Source organism: Miniopterus schreibersii (assembly GCF_964146895.1).
Source record: "Miniopterus schreibersii genome assembly, chromosome: 19".
In the NCBI taxonomy this organism is placed as follows: domain Eukaryota; kingdom Metazoa; phylum Chordata; class Mammalia; order Chiroptera; family Miniopteridae; genus Miniopterus; species Miniopterus schreibersii.
This window is the reverse complement of record NC_138119.1, coordinates 13,073,280-13,091,942: the sequence shown is the minus strand read 5'-3', so window position 1 is coordinate 13,091,942 and position 18,663 is coordinate 13,073,280. Positions and strand designations below refer to the sequence as shown.

Below are 18,663 nucleotides of genomic sequence, written 5' to 3'. Positions count from 1 at the left end.
ACACCTAACATTCCCTTTTATGACCTTAAGTTTAAGGTTCTAATGAAGTTACAAATCATAAAAGAATCAAAGCCATATCATCCTAAATCAACTTTCTTTTAAGAAGGCAAGGAGAAATAAAAAAAGCTCTTTTATGTCAGTATCCTACACCAAGCGTCAGTGAATCCATCCCAGGCAGGGTTTGCCCAGCCCAGAGCCCACAGCCAGGGCTGACTTAGCACCTGAGGCACACAGCAGCTTCTCCTCACTGCTGTGGTAGGAGAGGGCAGGGCTGGGGAGGGGGAGCTAAGCAGGAATCAATCACCCCAAACTCATGAAACATGCCAACATTTATTCACCACGGTGACGGCTCACTGGTTATATGCTCCCCATCTGGTTCTACAACAGAATGCCAGGAAAATTAAGCAGTGGGCCCTTCCATTCCCAGAATCTCCAGAATCCGTTAGGGCAATTTATATCATGCTCTGGGGGCGCAAAAAAGAGGAAAGAAATACATAGCCACCTGAAGCTTTCAATGTAAGCTTCCTACATTTGGTTCAAATGTTCATTCTCAGTGGCGAACTGAAGACACGTAACAGACTTCACTTTCCTGAAAGGTGAGCTGAGGGTAAAGGCAAATGGGAATCAAGTCAATCCTGGGCACCAGTATGGCCTTTTTCACCCACAAAGCCTCAAGAATGGAAGGGGGACAACAGGTCAGGGCAGGCAGAATCTGGACAGGAGAGGGAACGAACTGATGCTAGCCACGTTATTTAAACTCTTCAAACTTCAGGATGTGCGACTGCAAGAGAAAGAGAAAGTCTCAGTGGGAAGGAAGGACCACCCATAGCACCCACCCCTTGGATAACTTCAGTCTGTTTGGTCTAAGGGAATGCCCGGTAAACCCACGGATCCAGGCCTTGGCGGTGGCCTGCAGCTCAGACCCTAGGGTGGGAGCGGGGAGAGAAGGGCTGAGTTAGATAGAGGGGCACTTACCTCCAAGTTCAAAGCGCCAACAATTTTCCCTTTGAGAATGTGATGGATCACCTGATATGAACTCAAAATGCCTGCAGAACAAAACACAACAAAACCTTGGTGGAGCTGGGTCAGGCAGGAGGAGAAAGGGAGGGAAGATGGCCGGGGCTGCTGCGGGAAACTGCTCTGGCTACACAGCAGCTCCTACGAGTCTCTGCTAGTTAGTGCTAACTCCCTGCTGCCAGGATAAAGTGAGATAAATGCTGGAAAGGGGGGAGGGGGGAGGGCGCACTAAGAACATATAAAAGGGACATTATTATTGTTATTAAAATAATGACATGAGGCTCGGACTTTACATTCTCTAATGGGAAATTCTGGGGACAGAAAACTTCAACTCTGCTCTGCACATTTGGGCTGGAGGGATAGAGGTGAGAGGCAGAGACACTTTCACCGCCATGCGTGAGCATCCATACACGCTGGAGCGAGGCAGGGCAGGCCTCTGGTCAAAATGTCTTTCCTTACTCCGCTCCTGCTGTCCTGCCAACCTCCAAATTCTGGGACTGTCTTTATGCGTGAAACTGGCCATATTAAAAGTCAGACCTCATTTCCATCCTCAGCTACACCATTTTCTTGCTATGAGAGGTGAAGTTCCTCCCACTTTTCTGAGCCTTTCCTCATCTGTACACCGGCCTGCCTGACCTCTCAGGACCATCTCTAAGTCCACAAGGGAGCTGAGCATAGCCCCAGATCTGGTTGGGCACTCTGGCCCCTCTGACAGGCTGGGAGGTGCTCCTTGGGGCAAGGGTGCCTCTACTCTGCACCATCCCCTACCAGCCAAGCAGTCAGGTTCAACCTGCCTCCAACTCCGGAGCCCTGGCGGTGGACCTGTTACTGCCCAGGCTGGGCAGCAGGGGCCTCTTCATGCAGTTACCCAAGACGGCCTGTGGGTGGTGTTCCTGACCACTAGGCACCATTCCTCTCGGCCGCCCAGGGAGCCTTGGGCCTGCACTGGGGGAGGGTGTTTGTGTGTCTGTCTGTCTTCACCTCTGCTTCTCCTGATCCTCCAAAAGCATTCTTTCATCCTTTCACAGAGCCACTCAGCTTTCATCCGTTTTATGTACATTGAGTTTTGCTTAATATTTCATTGGAAAAGGATTCTGTTCTAGAAAACTAGAATTTGAAAACAATGGCAGGGTTTAGGGCACTGGACTCTGCATCTTCTTTTGATGTGCTGCTCCTCAGGCATAGAGCGGCTCTGGCAGAAGCAGGGGTAAGAAGCCCGCCCTCCCTCTCTGCACCTAGAGAGCTCAGCCTTTGGACAGCACCTGTTGGGGCCCACAGAGCCCAGGTGTGAAAACTAATATTCAAGAGGCAGCTCTGCAAGAGGCAGATGCCAAAAACTGGGATAAGATCAAATGACTAGGGATTTAAGGGTACCCTGAGGGCCTTGGCTGTCCCCACGCCATCCCCCACAGAGGTCCTGGAGGCAGGCACAGCATCCCCCATCCCTGATCCTCACGAGGAGGCTGGAGGGCATCTTACCTTTCTCCAGCATGAATGGCTGAGTCAGAGGGGGGATGGTCCAGAAGTCATCACTAGCCAGGCTGCGCAGGGACTGTACTGGGACGGTGGCCAAACGGCCAAAATCGATGAACATGACCACAGCCCAGGCATCCACCCTGTCCACTACCCAACACCTGGCCAGAGGGAGATGGGAAAGGAGGGTTGTTCCACCTGGCGTCGTGCACAGTGGTCCTCGACAAAGAGCGCTTAAAGGTCAAAGGAGAAGAGTTTCCTTTGCTTTTCCCCTTCTTTGGGCAGGGAAGTGATATCAGAGATCCTGAGAGAGGAAGCAGCAGGAAAGAAACCAGAGTCCAAAGGAGGGAGAAGGGAAGGAGCGACTCTGTCCGCCAGCCTCTCCCATAGTGTCCATACCTGTTCCAGGCCCGCCCGTAACTGCCCAGCTGGTACTCGGCCAGACAGCGGGTCCCACGCTGCACGGCCACGTCACGCAGGTAGGGCTGCTGCTCTTCAGCCTCAGCCAGGGTGCTGAACAGCACCTGCATGTTCTGGTGCAGAGTCTATAGGTGGCACACACACAGCGGGACTCACTGCCTGCCTCACATCACACATCTGTCTCTGCAGATGTCACCCGTTACACCAGCACCACTAATCTGCCCCAAGGGAACCAAAGGTACCAGGTGGGAAAGAGAAAGACGCGGAGCCCAGGGATCAGGCTGTAGTCGTTCTGGATTCCACCGCCGACTGGCCCACCACCACGCTAGCTCCAGGGAGGCTCTGTGAGAAGGCACCAAGCCCATACCTCCGTGATGTGCATGGCCCAGAAGAACGGGGTGTGAGGGACAATACTGGTCACCAGCAGTCCCACCTCCCTGCCTGCGTTGCAGATGGTGGCCAGCCAGCTCAGGTCTTGGAAGCATTCCCTCAGGAGCAGCACCAGGAAGGATCCTCTGGGGGAAGCAGTGGATCACAGGGAAAGGGGTGAACAATCTGACCAACACTTGTCCTGGAGGACGCTGGGCAGGTCCAGGCAGGACAGCGACCCTGAGCAGGAGGGTCAGGTCCACCTCGTCCAGGGAGGGGACAAGTGCATACTGCAGAACAAAGGCAGCACCATGCCAGGGGGCAGGGTGGTAGAGTTTGGGAAGGGGGAGTCCTAGAGGGAAACAAAAACATGCCAGGACTCCATAGACAGAGATGGACCAGAGCCCTCACTGGGCTGACTCTGAGCCCACCAGATGCTTTGGGAACCGCCACATGATGCAAGTGTGGACTGCCCAAAATCCAGGACACGTTTTCAATCCCAAATTCCTCCTCCTGAGTTTAGTACATGCAGACTTCACCCTCCCACTCCACTAACTTCATCACCCAAGTCACATGTGGTCAGCAAGGCAAACCTGCTGCTTTGAAAAAACACACAGACCACTCGTCCTACAGCATTTCCAGCCAGTTGGAAAGATTATTCTGGCATCCCTGACATTAAGAATGGTGCCCCTTGCCCTGGCCAGTGTGGCTCACTGGTTAGAGTGTCAGCCCGCCCACCTAAGAGTCTCAGGTTCGATTCCACAGGCCTTTACTATCCAAAAATGGAAATAGATTTTCTTAGGTCACTGTGGGTCTGGTGCAGGAGTTCCTGAAAACTTCATTCCCACACTGGTGCCACCCCTAACCCTACCCCCACCCTCTGGGGACTGAATGATGTTTGCAGTCACCATTTGCCCTGGTGGCCCCTGTACACCTCCACTAACCTCATTTCCAAGGGAACTGCAAAGAAAGTTGTCCTCAGTTTCTCTGTCTCTTGGGAGTCACCAGAAGCTTTAGGAGTGAGCTGTGTACAAGCTGAAAAGCAGAAGACTGAGTCTTGGGAGCACCAGAGCTGCCCCTGCCCTGCCCAACCCCAAGATGCCCTGGCCCTACCCTCAGACATAGGACACGATGGGCCACAAGGCCACATCCTTCCATGTCTAAGCCTCTAGATCTTCAGCTGGGTGGGGAGGGTGTGCTGCACGATAGTCATTAATCAAGAAAGCATCCCAGAGAAATCAAAAGGGATATTTCCTACACTGAGAGGTCAACAGGGGACAAAGCTGAATGGGAGGCTGGGAGGATTAAGTCAGGAGTTGCGAAGACACACCATGGGAACTCAGGATCTCGCCAGTGAGGTTGGCAAATCCTTGACCAGAAGCCCTCTCCAAAACCTAGGGAGAAAAGAAACATTCTCATTCAGGCACGGCAGCATTTATTTCATTGATTTATATGTTGAGTCACTCCAAGTGGACTTGGAGACAGTGTCAACAGCCGCTGCACTGCCACAGGCTTTAGCTGAGTTTTGAGACACCCACTCACTTTCTCCTTTCTTGCTGGGATCCTGAGCAAACCATGAAAAGAAATGCAGAAACAGGGGAGGGAGGCAGGCAGGTGGCTGCAGGGGTGCTCCATCAGGACTTACAGTCGCAGAAGTCCAGACTGTGAGGTCCCTGATGGACCTCCCTCCATTTACTATACTTGGATTTTCTTAAATCTCTGGCTCAGTTTTCCCACCCTTCCAATGGCTCTTTATAATACCTCTCTATTCAACTTTCCATTTTTCTTCATACAAATATCACCCTGCAGTCTCACACCATCCTGCTCTCTCCTGGAATGGCTGCTGCACAAAGCTTCGACCCCTCTGTCACCATCTGGGCGCTAACTCTCTGGCCCCTCTCCTGGGTTGGATCTCCTGTTCCTAGACCTCATTTTTTAGCTTGCTACTTCATTTTATTGGAGCACATCCCTCTGTAGCTTTCTGAGGACAGGTACATGGGGCATACATTTTTGAGATCCTACATTTCCCTTTTTTTTAAAGAGAGAGAACAGATGAGGTTGGACACCATCTTCCTGCAGAATTCAAGGACACCACACAATTCCACACCCTTCAATGTGGATTCTCATCCTGAAGCTTTATCCTAGAATTCTAAAATATTTCTGTAACGTGTGCTGGTGTCAGTTTTTATTTTCCCATTCGTTATTTGGGCACTAATTGCTTTCGATCTGAAACCTCACATCCTTGACTCCTGGGAGAGTTCGTTATGTCATTTGATACTTTCTCCCTCCTGTTGACCTGAACGCTTCCTGGATGCGTAGGTTGCACCACTAAAGCTGATTCTCTACTTTTACTTTTTCTCCTCTTGAAAACAGTTTTATTACAAAATATTCCAAATGATAAATCCTCTCCCCCAAAAGCAATGATAAAACTTGACATAACTGTGAAAAACAACCATTTCAGGGCCTGGCTGGGTGGCTCAGTTGGAGCATCTCCAAAAGCTACGGGTTTGATTCCTGGTCAAGGCACAAACCTAGGTTGTAAAGTCAATCCCCAGTCGGGGGGCATATGGGAGGCAACTGATCAATGTTTCTTTCTTTCATCGATGTTTCTCTCTCCCTCTCCCTCTCCCTCAAATCAATAAAAATATATTCTGTATGAGGATTAAAAGCACAAAACCAAAACAACCATTTCAGGACTCTGGAAACCGACCAGAAATATACAACAAATTGAGTGTCTATTAAAAAACAATAACAACAGTCCGGCCAGCGTGGCTCAGGGGTTGAACATCGACCTATGATCCAGGAGATCTCCAGGAAATCGTGGTTCGATTCCCAGTCAGGGCACATGCCCAGGTCGTGGCTGGATCACCAGTGGGGGGCGTGCAAGAGGCAGCCGATCAATGACTCTCTCATCATTGATGTTTCTATCTTTTCTCTCTCCCTCTCCCTTCCTCTCTCTGAAATCAATGAAGTTTTTTTTTAAACTGAAGAGCCCAGAAACACCAACAGGCACAGACAAAAAAAGCCCTAACAAAATCCTATACTCGCTTGCCAAAGGACCAGAAAATTTCTAAACCATAAACTGCTCTACTCCAGCTAAACACGCACACACACAAATGACCCCACGTCTATGCACACCAGCAAAGACAAGCGGAGAGCCCAGACTCTCAGGAGGATCATCCACATGGACACTGAGTTTGAGGAGAGAAAGGCAGCAAGCCAGAAGCCGAAGCTACCAGTGAGTCAGGGGGCATGACAGACAGGATGGCAGATGACTGCTACCGAGAAGGTTAGTAAGTAGCATAACCTGACAGCCTGTCCTCCCAAAGAGCTAGGGTTTACAGAGAAAGGAAGAAAAACAGTTTGGCACTAGCAAGGGGCCACCTATGACCATCTTACCGTGGTGATTCCAATCCACCTCGCAACTCTCATCTCCAACTTCCCCAGCTGTGGCCGACCTTGCTAACTGCCGCCAATATGCATTTCTCCATCCTCACTGACAGAACCCCAAGGCTAGCAACAATGTGCCTATTTTTAAAACTACATTTTCCAGCCTCCTTTGCATTTAAGGCCAAGAGTTGCAGTTTTCTACAAGAAACTATAAGCAGGACTGTGGTTGGAGCTTCTGAGCACATGCCTTTGATGAGGACATAGGCCCTCTACCCTTTGCCTCAGTCCTTCCTCCCTGGAACCCTGAGAACATCCTGGAGTCCCCACACAACCTAAATTCTTCTACAGGAAAGAAAAAAACCCCTAACTTGTTTAAGTGAGCATCGTTCAGGTTTCCTCATAGATGCAGCCAAGTCAATCCCTAACAATTCAGCTCTGAAGTGGGAACCTTTGTTCCTGGCTCACCTCTACCTACCAAGAATGGGCCCACGTCACCTGAGGGAAGCTCTGGGGTTAGTTAGAGGCCTTCCCTTCTCTGTCCACAAAGAGCCCCCCATTCACTGCCCCCCTCCCATACCTCATATTTTGGCATTATTTGTCTTCCTGCCAATAAGAACCAGATTTTGTTCACTTTTGTCTTAACCTCACTGCAGCAGCCAGAACAAGGCTGTGCAAGCAACAGATACTCAATATTTGCAACATTAAACGAGTAAAACTCTCAATTCAATATCCAAGGTCAAAAAAGCCCTGACTGAATTGCCTAGGAACCCTTTTTTGCCCTTGCCCAGAACACAGCCTTCCTTTTATTTAAAAATTCCAGCTTTTCTGTATCTCACCTTGGCCCTGACTGTTAAAGGTCATAAAAGTTTCCCCAGTTTCATCCAAGCCCCCACCTTCTCCACAGTAAGACCGGACTGAAGGAGGTCTGCAGCCCTCTGAAGAGGGCACACGAAGCCAGCAGAGCCTGGAGAGCCTGGAGCACGTACCTGCAGCTCCCGGGGCCTCTTGGCCACGCCAGGGATCCTCTTGGGAGAGCTTTTGTTGGAATTCACGTACAGTTTCCGATTGTGGAAGAGCTTCCCATTCAGTTCCTGGATTGCAAGCGCCACTTTCCACACAGAGCCCAGATCCACAAACGCAAAGCTGCAAAGGAAGGAGATGGCAGTCCTGAGCACATCTCAGGACAGAGCTGCAGGAGGGTGCCAAGTACAAACGCAGGTCTCCCCCACCCCTTCCACAGCCACAGGGACTCCCAGACACACGAACAAATGACTGAGGCCCAGACTTGGGCTGGGCTCGGAGGCGGGGATCAGAAGACCTGCGTTGACTCTACCACTAAACACCATATCTGGCTCCATATGGCTTTGGGCTTCAGTCATACTACTCCCCCCAAAAGTTCAAAGCACTTTTACTCCCTTGAAAGTAAGAAAGGGAAAATATGAGTAGGTCCAGTTTCCAGGGGCAACCAAGTAAGGGAGGTTCGATCTCTTACCTCAAGTCACAAAACAGAGCAAGGATGTTACCAAAAATAAACCCGGGACTCTGGACTCCTAAACCAAGGCTGTGTGGACAAGACAGTATTAGCTGCCAAGTCAAAGGGGGCTTCCAAATGTCACTTGGCCAAGTCACAGTGGGTGTGGATTTGGGAGCTCAACAGCTAGTCTGCAATGTCAGTCCATCAGCAAAATGGGCCAAAAGGAAAGGAGCTGCTTCCCAAAGAAAACACAGGAAGTACAGTCATTACCATTTGCAGCCACTCTGGATTTTGTGGACATGGAGAGGGTTGAAGTCCTTCAGGAGGTACCGAATTTCCTCCTACGATGGCAGTGTTTGAAAGAGAAAGAGACCCAGAGACAAATCTTACAACTAGTTCTCAAGGTTTTAGACCCCCAACCAGCTCATCTGTAATCACTTGGAAACATTTACTGAAAGTCTATTATGTCCTGTGTGTGCAGGTTCAGTGCTACGTGATCAAATACTGAGGCAAGAAAGAGGTAAGTCCTGCCTCCAACTGAAGCTCAACAATCCAGTGGGGCTCCGGACAAGACAAGCAAATAAACAGACCATTTCACCCACGGTGATGAATCCCGTGATGCAGAAATACAGACAGCTACGGGAGCACACAGTAGGAGTATCTCACCGAGGTGGAGCGAAGAGAGGTGGTCAGGGCAGGCTCCCAGGAGGAAGTGGCTTTAAACTTACTAGGAATAAGTTTATCTCACTTCCATCCCTACCTGGGCAGGAAGGCTTGTGTTAAGCAAACCTACTGTGCAGTCAACTCAGTCCTGTGTTCACAGAAACCTTCCCTCATTTCTTGCTTCGTGCGTTCAACAGACATGCAGCAAACGTGTGCTATGTGCGAGCCTTAAGCTGGCTGTTACAGTAGACACTGACTGGAACTCAACATCAGCCTTGCACTCAAGGGGCTTCTAGTTTAGCAGGGACAGAGTGATCTCCTGTCCAACCCACGGGGCAGAGTGGTATCTGAGAGTAAGAGAGGTGGAGGGAAGGGGCAAGCAGCGTGCTGAGGGAGAGTCCATTTCTCTCTGGTCGGCCTCCCGTCAAGCCGCTCATACCCACCACACCTTCTTGGCAAGTTTCCCCTGCCCACTTTTCTCACTGTGGCCTGGCCTCCGCTGCCCCAGGGCCAGGGTCACCTTCCCCTTCCCTGGACATTCCTCCACACCCCTCTCAACGCCTCCTCCCCAGGGGCGCCTGGTCCCACTCCTTCCCACTGGGCTAGCTGGGGCCCTCATTCCCCCCCCCCACCGCCCCCTTTCACTGAGCTAATGTCTGCGGGGCCCCGATGCCCTTTCGCGCTATACCCTATTTTTTTCTCTTTTCTGCCAAACCTGCAGAAAAAGCGTCTCCTCTCTGCCCACTCCCTCCTAACAGCCCAGCCTAGCTTCGGTTCCTGCCCTACTGAAAATACTTCCTTGAAGGTCACGGATGTGCTCCTGCTGCGCACCTCGAAGAGCTCTGGCGGCCTCCACTCTACTCCTGCCTCCACCTCTCCACACAGCCGCCTTGCTGCTTCCCCACCAGCACACACGCTACACTGGTAAATTCCACAACCGTGAGGAAAACCAACTTTTCCCTGGAAAATTCTATTTTGGAAAAAAACGTGTACCATTTACGCACTCTTCTTTTAAAAGCAGCTCTTGCCAATCTAAAGTCACTTTGTTGGGTGAGGAAATTAGAAATGCATTATGTATAACTCATTTTTCTCAGTCCTCATGTTTATATTACATTTAAATTCAAATTTTCTAATTTGCTTTACTTTTAAATATTTAATGTTTATTACACATGAATCTACAAGATGCTGAGCACCATGCAATTTGTGAGTACAAGCAGTATGTGCTTAGCATTTTCAGTTTATAACGTGCTTCACCTACCTTATTCCATTTGCTCTTTAAAATTGCCCTGTGAAGTGCACATTACTGTTGTGCTCATTCTCAGAAGCATAAAATAGGATCAGAGAGGCTAAGTGACTTCCCTAAGACTACACAGCCAAGAGAGTCAGGATTTCAACCCAGGGATTCTAACTTCAAATCCTACATTCTTTTCATTATATCGTGCAAAACCTCAGCTGTCTTCTCTTTAGGTGTTACCATTATTAAAATAAAATAGGAAACTATTTAACATTTTTGTATCTTCTATAGCAGGTGTCAGGAAACCACAGCCCCGAGCCAAATCCAATCAACCACCTTTTTTATCAATAAAGTTTTACTAGAACACAAGCACACACATTCATTTACTTATTGTCTAGGCTGCTTTCATGCTACAATTCCAGAGTAGAGTATTTTCGACAGAGGCATATGATGTACAAAAGCATAAAATATTTCTATCTGACCCTTTGTGGAAAAAGTGCACCAACCCTCATTCCATAGCAATGGTTCTCAATGCTGACTGCAAATGAGAGTCTGCTGGACGGTTACTTTTTCTTTGGGGTTGAGATTAAAGCATCAACATTTTTTAAAAGCTCCCAGATGATTTTAATATGAAGCCAAGGTCAAAAACTACTGTTCAATGGTATCATGGCTCAGTCGTTGAGCATCGACTCATGAACCAGGAGGTCCCGGTTCGATTCCCGGTCAGGGCACAGGCCCGGGTTGCAGGCTCGATCCCCAGCAGGGGGCGTGCAGGAGGCAGCGATTGATGATTCTCATCACTGATGTTTCTCTCTCTCTCTCCCTCTCCCTTCCTCACTCTGAATAATAAAAAAAAGTGAAAAGACAATTAAATGGGAGAAAATATTTGTAAATCATATCTGATAAGGAAACTCTTAAAAAGACAAAACAATTTAAAAATGGGCATATAATTTGAATAGGTACTTCTCCAGGGAAGATACAAATGGCCAATAAGCACATGAGCAGATGCTCATTAGTTAAGAAAATCAAAACCACAATGAGATACCACCTCACATCCACTAGATGGCTATAGTAAAAAAGACAGGTTTTGGTGAGAAAGTGGAGAAATTGGAATGCTCATACATTGCTGGTGTGAATATAAAATGGAACAGCTGTCTTGGAAAACAGTTTGGTTGTTCCTCAGAAAGTTAACCACAGAGCTACCATGTGACCCAGTAATTCCATCCTAGGTATATACCCAAGAGAACTGAAGCATATGTTCACACAAAAACTTGTACACCCGTGTTCAGAGCAGCATTATGCTTAATAGCCAAAAAGTGGAAACAACCCAAATGTCCATCAAATGATGAACTGATAGACTGTGGTATATCCATGTAATAAAAACAGTATTCAGTCATAAAAAAGAATGAAGTACTGACACATGCTATGACTTGAATGAACCCTAGAAGCATGCTATGTGAAGGAAAACACAAAATGCCACATGTTGTATGAATTCATTTATATGAAATGTCCAGAATAGGCAAATCCATACAGACAGAAAGTCAAGTCATGGTTTCCAGCGGCTGGGAGGAAGGGGGAGGGAGGAGAGGCTGCTAATGGGTATGGGATTTATTTGGGGGATAATGGAAACGGTCTGGAATTACTGGTGATGTTCGCACAACCTTGTGCATATACTAAAGACCAGCGAATTTTATGGTATGTGATTTACATCTCAATTAAAAAAAGAAATGTTAATACAAGGAAAAAAAGATGCTGGCTACTGTTATTGCTGTAAGTAATAAATCATCCCTCATCTCTAATCGACAACTGTCATCTTCTACCAACAACCATGAAAATGCTACAGGCTAACCTGCTGGTTGCAAGCAGGGTAAAGTCACAGTTTTTAACAGGACTTTAGAGTTATCATAAATTTCTTTCTAGAAACCTACTCCATTAGCTCAAGTCTTTCCTAGGAGGCTGGTCTGAGTTTACAGGTTTGTGGGAAAGCCTGTTTTTCCTGTGGAAGGGATGAAGGCCAAAGCCCAGGTGCTGGGCTTTGAAATAGGCTCTACTGGCGAGAGGTGACAAAGCTCAGTACCTTGCCTCCCCCCCCCCACCACCAGTGCAGGAACTGCCTGCAGGGGCTCCTGTCCTCATTTCACTGTCAAGTAACAGGTTCTATGAGCCTGCCGAGGAGAAGAGGAAGGGGAATCAGGTGCCAAGAATCCCCCAGCCCACCCCTTTGACTGAATATAATTTCATTTATTGGGTCAAAACGAATTACTTCATTCTATGTCCAATACCATTTTCTTCTCTCTTTGTCAGATAAAAGCATAATATATCCATCTTTATTGTGGTGAGTTACTTACATGTCTTATTGATTATGTGGTTTGGTGCTTGGGGACAACTAGACATGGATTCAAATCTTGGCTGCCCTCGCTAGGTCTGTGTACTTGGACCTCTTACAGACCTGGCTGCCTCATTTCCAAGGCGAAGGTAACACCCACCACCCAGAGTTATTATAAGAACTTAAAAAAACCCACACGAATGAAGCATTTAGCCTATTTCCTGGAGCATGTCTGATAATTAAAATACAATAAGTGGTAGAAAAGGAATAAAATACAACTTGGGCAGAGAAGACTGAGTTTACCTGATTGGCAAGGGGGCGCAAAGACCAGGACATTTCTGAAATGTTTAGCATGCAGCAGGGGCTCCGCAAAGGTTAGTTTCTCTCATACTTCCAAGAGTAAGCTCCTTGAGTGTAGAGCCTTGGTTATTTCTCTTTAAGCATAATGAACTTCAAGCACATTGTTTTGCATATAATAAATGCTCCAAAAAAAAAAAAAAAGTCAGGGGATGCTTCAATTTGGGAGATTACACTTCTGTTTTCCTTTCATCTATACTTCAAATGCACTTAATACCCATTTTAAATACTTATGTGATTCTATAATTATTTTACGTTTGTTAAGTTTGGCCTCCCCAAATAGACAGTAAAATTCCTGGAGTTAAAAATACTATTGTTTACATTCTACTCTCCAGGTACACAGCCACTGACTCAACTGGTTCGTTTCAAAGTGAAATGGGTGCCGTTTTTTGGCTGAGACGCGACTGCTCCCTGTGATCAAAGGATGGGCAGCTGAACCCTAATAAGGCCCCTTCCTGAAAACAAGCTGCCTCCTGCAGCCCCTCTGTCCATCCGAAGCAGTAAGTAGGGTGACCAACCATCCAGGTTTACATGGGAGGAGTGGGGACTAACCACCCAAGATGCTAAAGCCAGGCAAGTCCAAGGCAAACTGTGATGAGTTGGTCAGCCTAGTCACCAACTGCGACTGCTTGCACTCTCATAGCTCTAAAACGTCTTTACAAACTGGTAACATTCAGTTACCAGTAGATTAATGTCCTATGGGGGAGACCAATAAAAAAGCAGCAGCTGCTCAGAGAGAGTGAATACCTCAGAGATGTCCAGAGGAAGATTGCCAACATACACCTCGGTCTCCCTCCTCTTGAATCCTAAGAAAAATGGCATTAAAAGGGCAGGCGTAAGGTTAGAAGATTCAAAGGAGTTAACACATGAGTCCTCCCCTCGTGAACAATGATTGGCTACACTGCACCGGATCATTCAGCAAGTACTCATCAATGTTATGGAGGAGGTCCAGTGAAAAGTGCTGGCCTTGGACAAGGCAGGAGCTCACTCTCTGGGGGACAGAGAATCGCCAGCATACCAGGAATCCCATACTTTCAATGAGATATTATGAAGTGTCTGGACGAAGGGGGTTGTGTTTCAGAGTTAACATTAAGCGGAAGGAGGGAAGGAAGGAGGGTGGACAGTGCCGGAGGGAGATGGAACGGAATCCAGGCAGAGGGACCAGCGCATGCAAAGGCAGGGAGACATGAAAAGGCCGGGCACAGGGGGAAACCGCGTGTAGAAGGGAACAGCTCGAGTGCACGTGGCGTGAGGGTGAGTGATGACAGAGGAGGCCGGGCCACGTGATGAAACCCGCTGGCTGTGAGAAGGCAGAAGGTGTTAACCAGAAAGGTGACTCGACACAGCTGGGTCTTAGAAAGATCACTTTGGAGACAGTGGAGGGTGACATGAAAGAAGGTAAGAATTAGAGAGAAGCACAGAGTTAGGAGCAGCAAATGCAACGGTGACTGAGGGTCCGGACCGTGGTAGTGGCAGGGGGACGCACCTGCCATGTGTATGGAAACGTGGTGGCTGACTGGAGCAAGGGCAGAATTTGGTGGATCCGAGTTTCATGCACGCGCAGAAACGGAGTAGACTATTTAAGATCCACACACAGAGGAGGGTCCCAGCACCACCCGCCCCCCCCGGGCTAACTCACTCAGAGACTTCTGCTCCTCCAACACTCCTTTATCCCCCAGCAGTTCAGCGGAGGGTGGGAAGTCACTGCTGCCCCAGGCCCTGTCAAACACAGTCTCAGTCTCTCACCCCCCAAGCCCCAACTCCAACGAAAGGAGTTTGGGCGTAAGAAGCAGGGCCCTGCACAAGCCCCCACGCCCCTTTCTGACAGAGGGTTTCCCTTCCTCCTCCCATACTCAGGTTCCAAACCGGGAAGCCCTCCACTGGACCTTTGTCATTGTTAACCAACAGGCAAGACACGCTGGGGGTGACTCCCAAGCTCCGGGCACCATGAAGCAGGAAGAGAAGGCTCCGTGGTGGAAGGAGGCTTGTTTATCACAAAAGGAAGTGACTTACATGCTGCAGTTTCTTCCCAACAGGATCTTCTGCAAAGCCAACCGCCGGAGTGAGGGGAGGGCCAGGAGAGCTCACCAGCACAGAACTACCGAACAGGCACTGTGGCAGGCAGAAGAAGGGCCCCAAAGTGGTCCACGACCTAATCCCAGGATTCTAGTCACCAGTTCCAGTGTGGGGTTTCCACATCACCAAGCAACGCTCCGGACATCAGCTGTGTGCAACGACTCTACTCAACTAACACTATCCACCTGGAGAGCGTGCGATTCCGTCGGTTAAGGGCTACGGTTATCACCTGTGCTCCTCACTGGAGGTGCCCGAGACCTCCTCCTTGGGTTCCATCAATTTGCTAGACTGGCTCACAGATTTGCGTAGCTGGATGGCAGACATGCATAAGGCAAGGTATGAGGTGAGCCAGTCTCCCCAAATCTCCACAGGTTCACCAACCCAGAAGCCCTCCAAACCCCATCCTTCGGGATTTTGTCCCGCCCTCGTTACACAGGCAAGATGGGTTACATCATTGGCCATTGGTGATTGGTTCAACCTCCAGCTTTTCTTCCCTCCCCAGAGGTGGGGCAGAAAGAGGGGTGGACCCAGGGAAAACTTGAACCCTCTAAACGTCTGGTTGGGTGCCCTGCCAACCAGGCCCCTTCCTTAGGGGCTTTTCATCGTCGCCTCATTAACATAACAAAAGATAGCTTCATTGCTCTCCTCACTTGGGCAATTCCCAAGGTTTTAGAAACTCCGTCAGGAACTGGACAAAGCCCAAATACATATTTCTTATTATAAATCACAATATCACACGTATGAATATGTTAGTTTCATGGCAAGGGGGAACTAAGGTTGCAGATGGGATTAAGGTTGCTAATGAGCTGACCTTAAAATAGATTGTCCAGCACTGGCCAATGTAGCTCAGTTGGCTGGGCATCATCCTATGCACCAAAAGGTTGCTGGTTCCATTCCCAGCCAGGGCACATGCCCCGGTTGTGGGCTTGATCCCCTGTGGGGGGTGCAAAGTTGGGGTGTGTGTAGGAGGCAACTAATGTATCTCTGACGTCAAGGTTTCTCTCTCTCTCTCCCCCCTCCCTCCTTTCTACTCTCTAAAAATCAATGAAAATAACATCCTCAGGTGAGGATTAACAACAAAAATTTAAACACCACACCCGCCTCTGCACAGTGACAAGCCGGTGGCTAGAATGGGGCCTTTGGAGTTGGAGAGATGTGGTTTTGAATCCAGCCCAGAGACCTTTGGCAAATTTTATCTGTCAAATGAGAAACAAAACACCTATGCCCAAGATCACAAGGGTGAAGTACAGTACTGTGCTTAAAGCACTTGCCTCGTATTAAGAGCTCGATAAATGGTGGCCATTGGGTTTCATTTTATGCATTTCACCGGTCCTTTTGCTATGGCCCTGTAGAGTATTATTGAAAGGTTAACGTTCAGTGGTGGTGCGTGGGCAGACTAAATAGCCATCTCAGACGGGTGAACAAAGAAAAGTTAAATTTGCCCTAGCTAGTTTTTCTCAGTGGTTGGAGCATCAGCCCTCGGACAGAAGGGTCCTGGGTTCGGTTCCAGCCATGGGAACATACATCCGTTGGAGGCTCAATCCCCAGCCTTGGCCAGGGCACAGGCAGGAAGCAACCAGTCAATGTGTCTCTCACATCAATGTTTCTCTCTCTCTCTCTCCCTTCCACTCTCTCTGAAAAGCAATGGAAAAAAATATCCTCTGGTGAGGATTTTTTTTTAAAAATTAAATTTACTAAAAGGGGATGGGAATATCCAAAGGGAAGGGCTACACAGCACTGGGCCAAAGGGTACTGGGTCCATGGCAGCAAAAATATACTTAGGACAGTGAAGCAAGAAAGAGCATAGAAGCAGCAGCAGGAGAACTTGGCTGGGCTGCTCTGGCTCCCTGGGAAGTTGAAGAGAAAGAGAGGACCTTGGAGACAGGTTCAGGCGGTAAGCCCGGGATGAGCTTCGGCGGCCCACTGCTCCCCTGGTTGCAAGTCTCGAGGGGTCCCCTCTAAGGGATGGAGATGGCACTGGCGTGCTCCCCTGGTGGAGAGGGATCTGGGTCCTTTGTCCTGAGTGTGTTTATCTCTTCCTTGCAGGTGGAAATCTTAGGGGAGGTCTCAGGAGAGTGTTTCAGTAGAATGTTCATCAGCTTTCCAGGTGTGCTCTTTCCCTGGTCGTGGTCTCCATTGACTGGTTGGTCCCAGGGCAGGGGGTCATTAGTCAATGTGGTTTAGCTGCTTATCTGGGCCTGGAGATGAAATACTTAACTGAGGCCTAGATGTTATCTAAACCACATGACCAGCAATGTGCTAGGGGAGGATAGGTTGCCCTGGGGATAAGGTTCTTGCTAGGTACAGGGCTTCCTGCCCTGGTGAGTCTCCATACCCTAGTTTCTGTACCTGGGTTTCTGTACCTGGCCCATCTAACAATTACCTTCTCATTTTAAAAGGCAAAGCTCAAGGACATCGGACGATTTGCTTAAGAGTATAAAAAATACTGAGGTAATTCCAGTCTGTGACACCCAAGTCTTAGTTCTTTCCCTACAGATACGAAGGCTATCAGAGTAATTTTAAAGGTTTTTTTCCCCTTTACTTAAAATGTTTAATTAAAACATTAAATTTTAAAAGAAAATGATAACGCTTCCTCTAAATTGTTCCCAGCTGTAGGAGGAAACAATTGCTTTAGCTGCAACTAAATTTAAATAGAACTAAAAGTGGTTAAGATAATTAAAAGACATAGGTATGGATAGACAAAAACAGAGAGGTTTATGGGCAGTATCAGAGTTATGGGTCTTTGTCCCAATTTCCTGGTAATCCCCAGAAAAGTCTACGGGCTTCTGGAACAGGACAGGCACCAACACTTCCCAAGCAAAGCGCCCAGCATTAAAATCATTCAAAGACGCCTTTAAGGGTCTGCCAGGTGCTAACAGCTAATATACATTGTCTCATTTACTCCTCACTGGAAACTCTAAGAGCTAGACATTATTACCCCATTGCACAGATGAAGTCCTGGAGGCTCAAAGACAATAATGTGGCAATTTGTCCAAGATAACAATCTATGCTCATTAGTGGAGAAGCCTGTTTTTACAATCCAGACCACACTACTCCAAAGTCCAAAGTTTCCACTCTATTGCTTGATCTGGAGAAGTATCTTATTTGTGTTTTTAAAAAGACAAAGAATATATAAAGAACCCGTATAACTCAATAACAAGATAAAGAAACCAATTAGAAAGTAGACAAACAATCTGATAGACATTTCTCCAAAGATATACAAACAGCCAGTAAGGGCGCGAAAAGATGCTCAACATCATTAGTCATTAGGGAAATGCAAATCAAAACCACAATAACTCCACCTCACACCCACTATGATGGCTATAATAAAAAAGTCGACAATAATAACGTGTTGAGGATGTGGAGAAACGGGAACCTTCAAATTGCTGGTAGGAATGTAAAATGGTGCAGTCACTTTGCAAAATAGCTTGGCAGTTTCTCAAAAAGTTAAACAGAGAATTCCGTATGACCCAGCAATTCCACTCTTGAGTATCTTCTTAAGAGAAATTAAAACATATGTCCACACAAAGACTTGGTCATAAATGTTCATAGCAGCATTGGTGGAAGCATAGCCACAAAGTGGGAACGAACCAAATGCCCAACAACTGATGTATGAATGGATAAATAAAATGTGGTATATCCATACAATGGAATATTATTCAGCAATATAAAATGAAGCATTGATAAATGCTACAAATAGATGAATCTCAAAAACACGATACTAAAGGAAAGAATCCAGACACAAAGGCCCATACTGTATGATTTCACTTACATGAAAAGTCCAGAATGGTAGAGATAGAAAGTAGATTAGTGGCTTCCTGGGGTGAGAAAGAGATGGAAATGAATTGTAACCGCTAAGGGGCG

General features: G+C 47.8%; 1 protein-coding gene across 1 annotated transcript; it reads right to left on the bottom strand.

Moving 5' to 3' along the window:
* Positions 1-311: 311 nt before the first annotated feature.
* TDRD10 (tudor domain containing 10) lies at positions 312-14,898 on the bottom strand. Its single transcript, XM_081121535.1, has 12 exons — positions 14,737-14,898; positions 14,363-14,442; positions 13,471-13,529; positions 8,414-8,484; positions 7,656-7,812; positions 4,610-4,673; positions 4,224-4,314; positions 3,278-3,425; positions 2,890-3,035; positions 2,497-2,651; positions 976-1,046; positions 312-781 (listed from the first exon to the last, which is right to left on the bottom strand). Coding segments are annotated over exons 1-12 (1,077 nt in total). The 5' UTR covers positions 14,739-14,898; the 3' UTR covers positions 312-748.
* Positions 14,899-18,663: the final 3,765 nt, after the last annotated feature.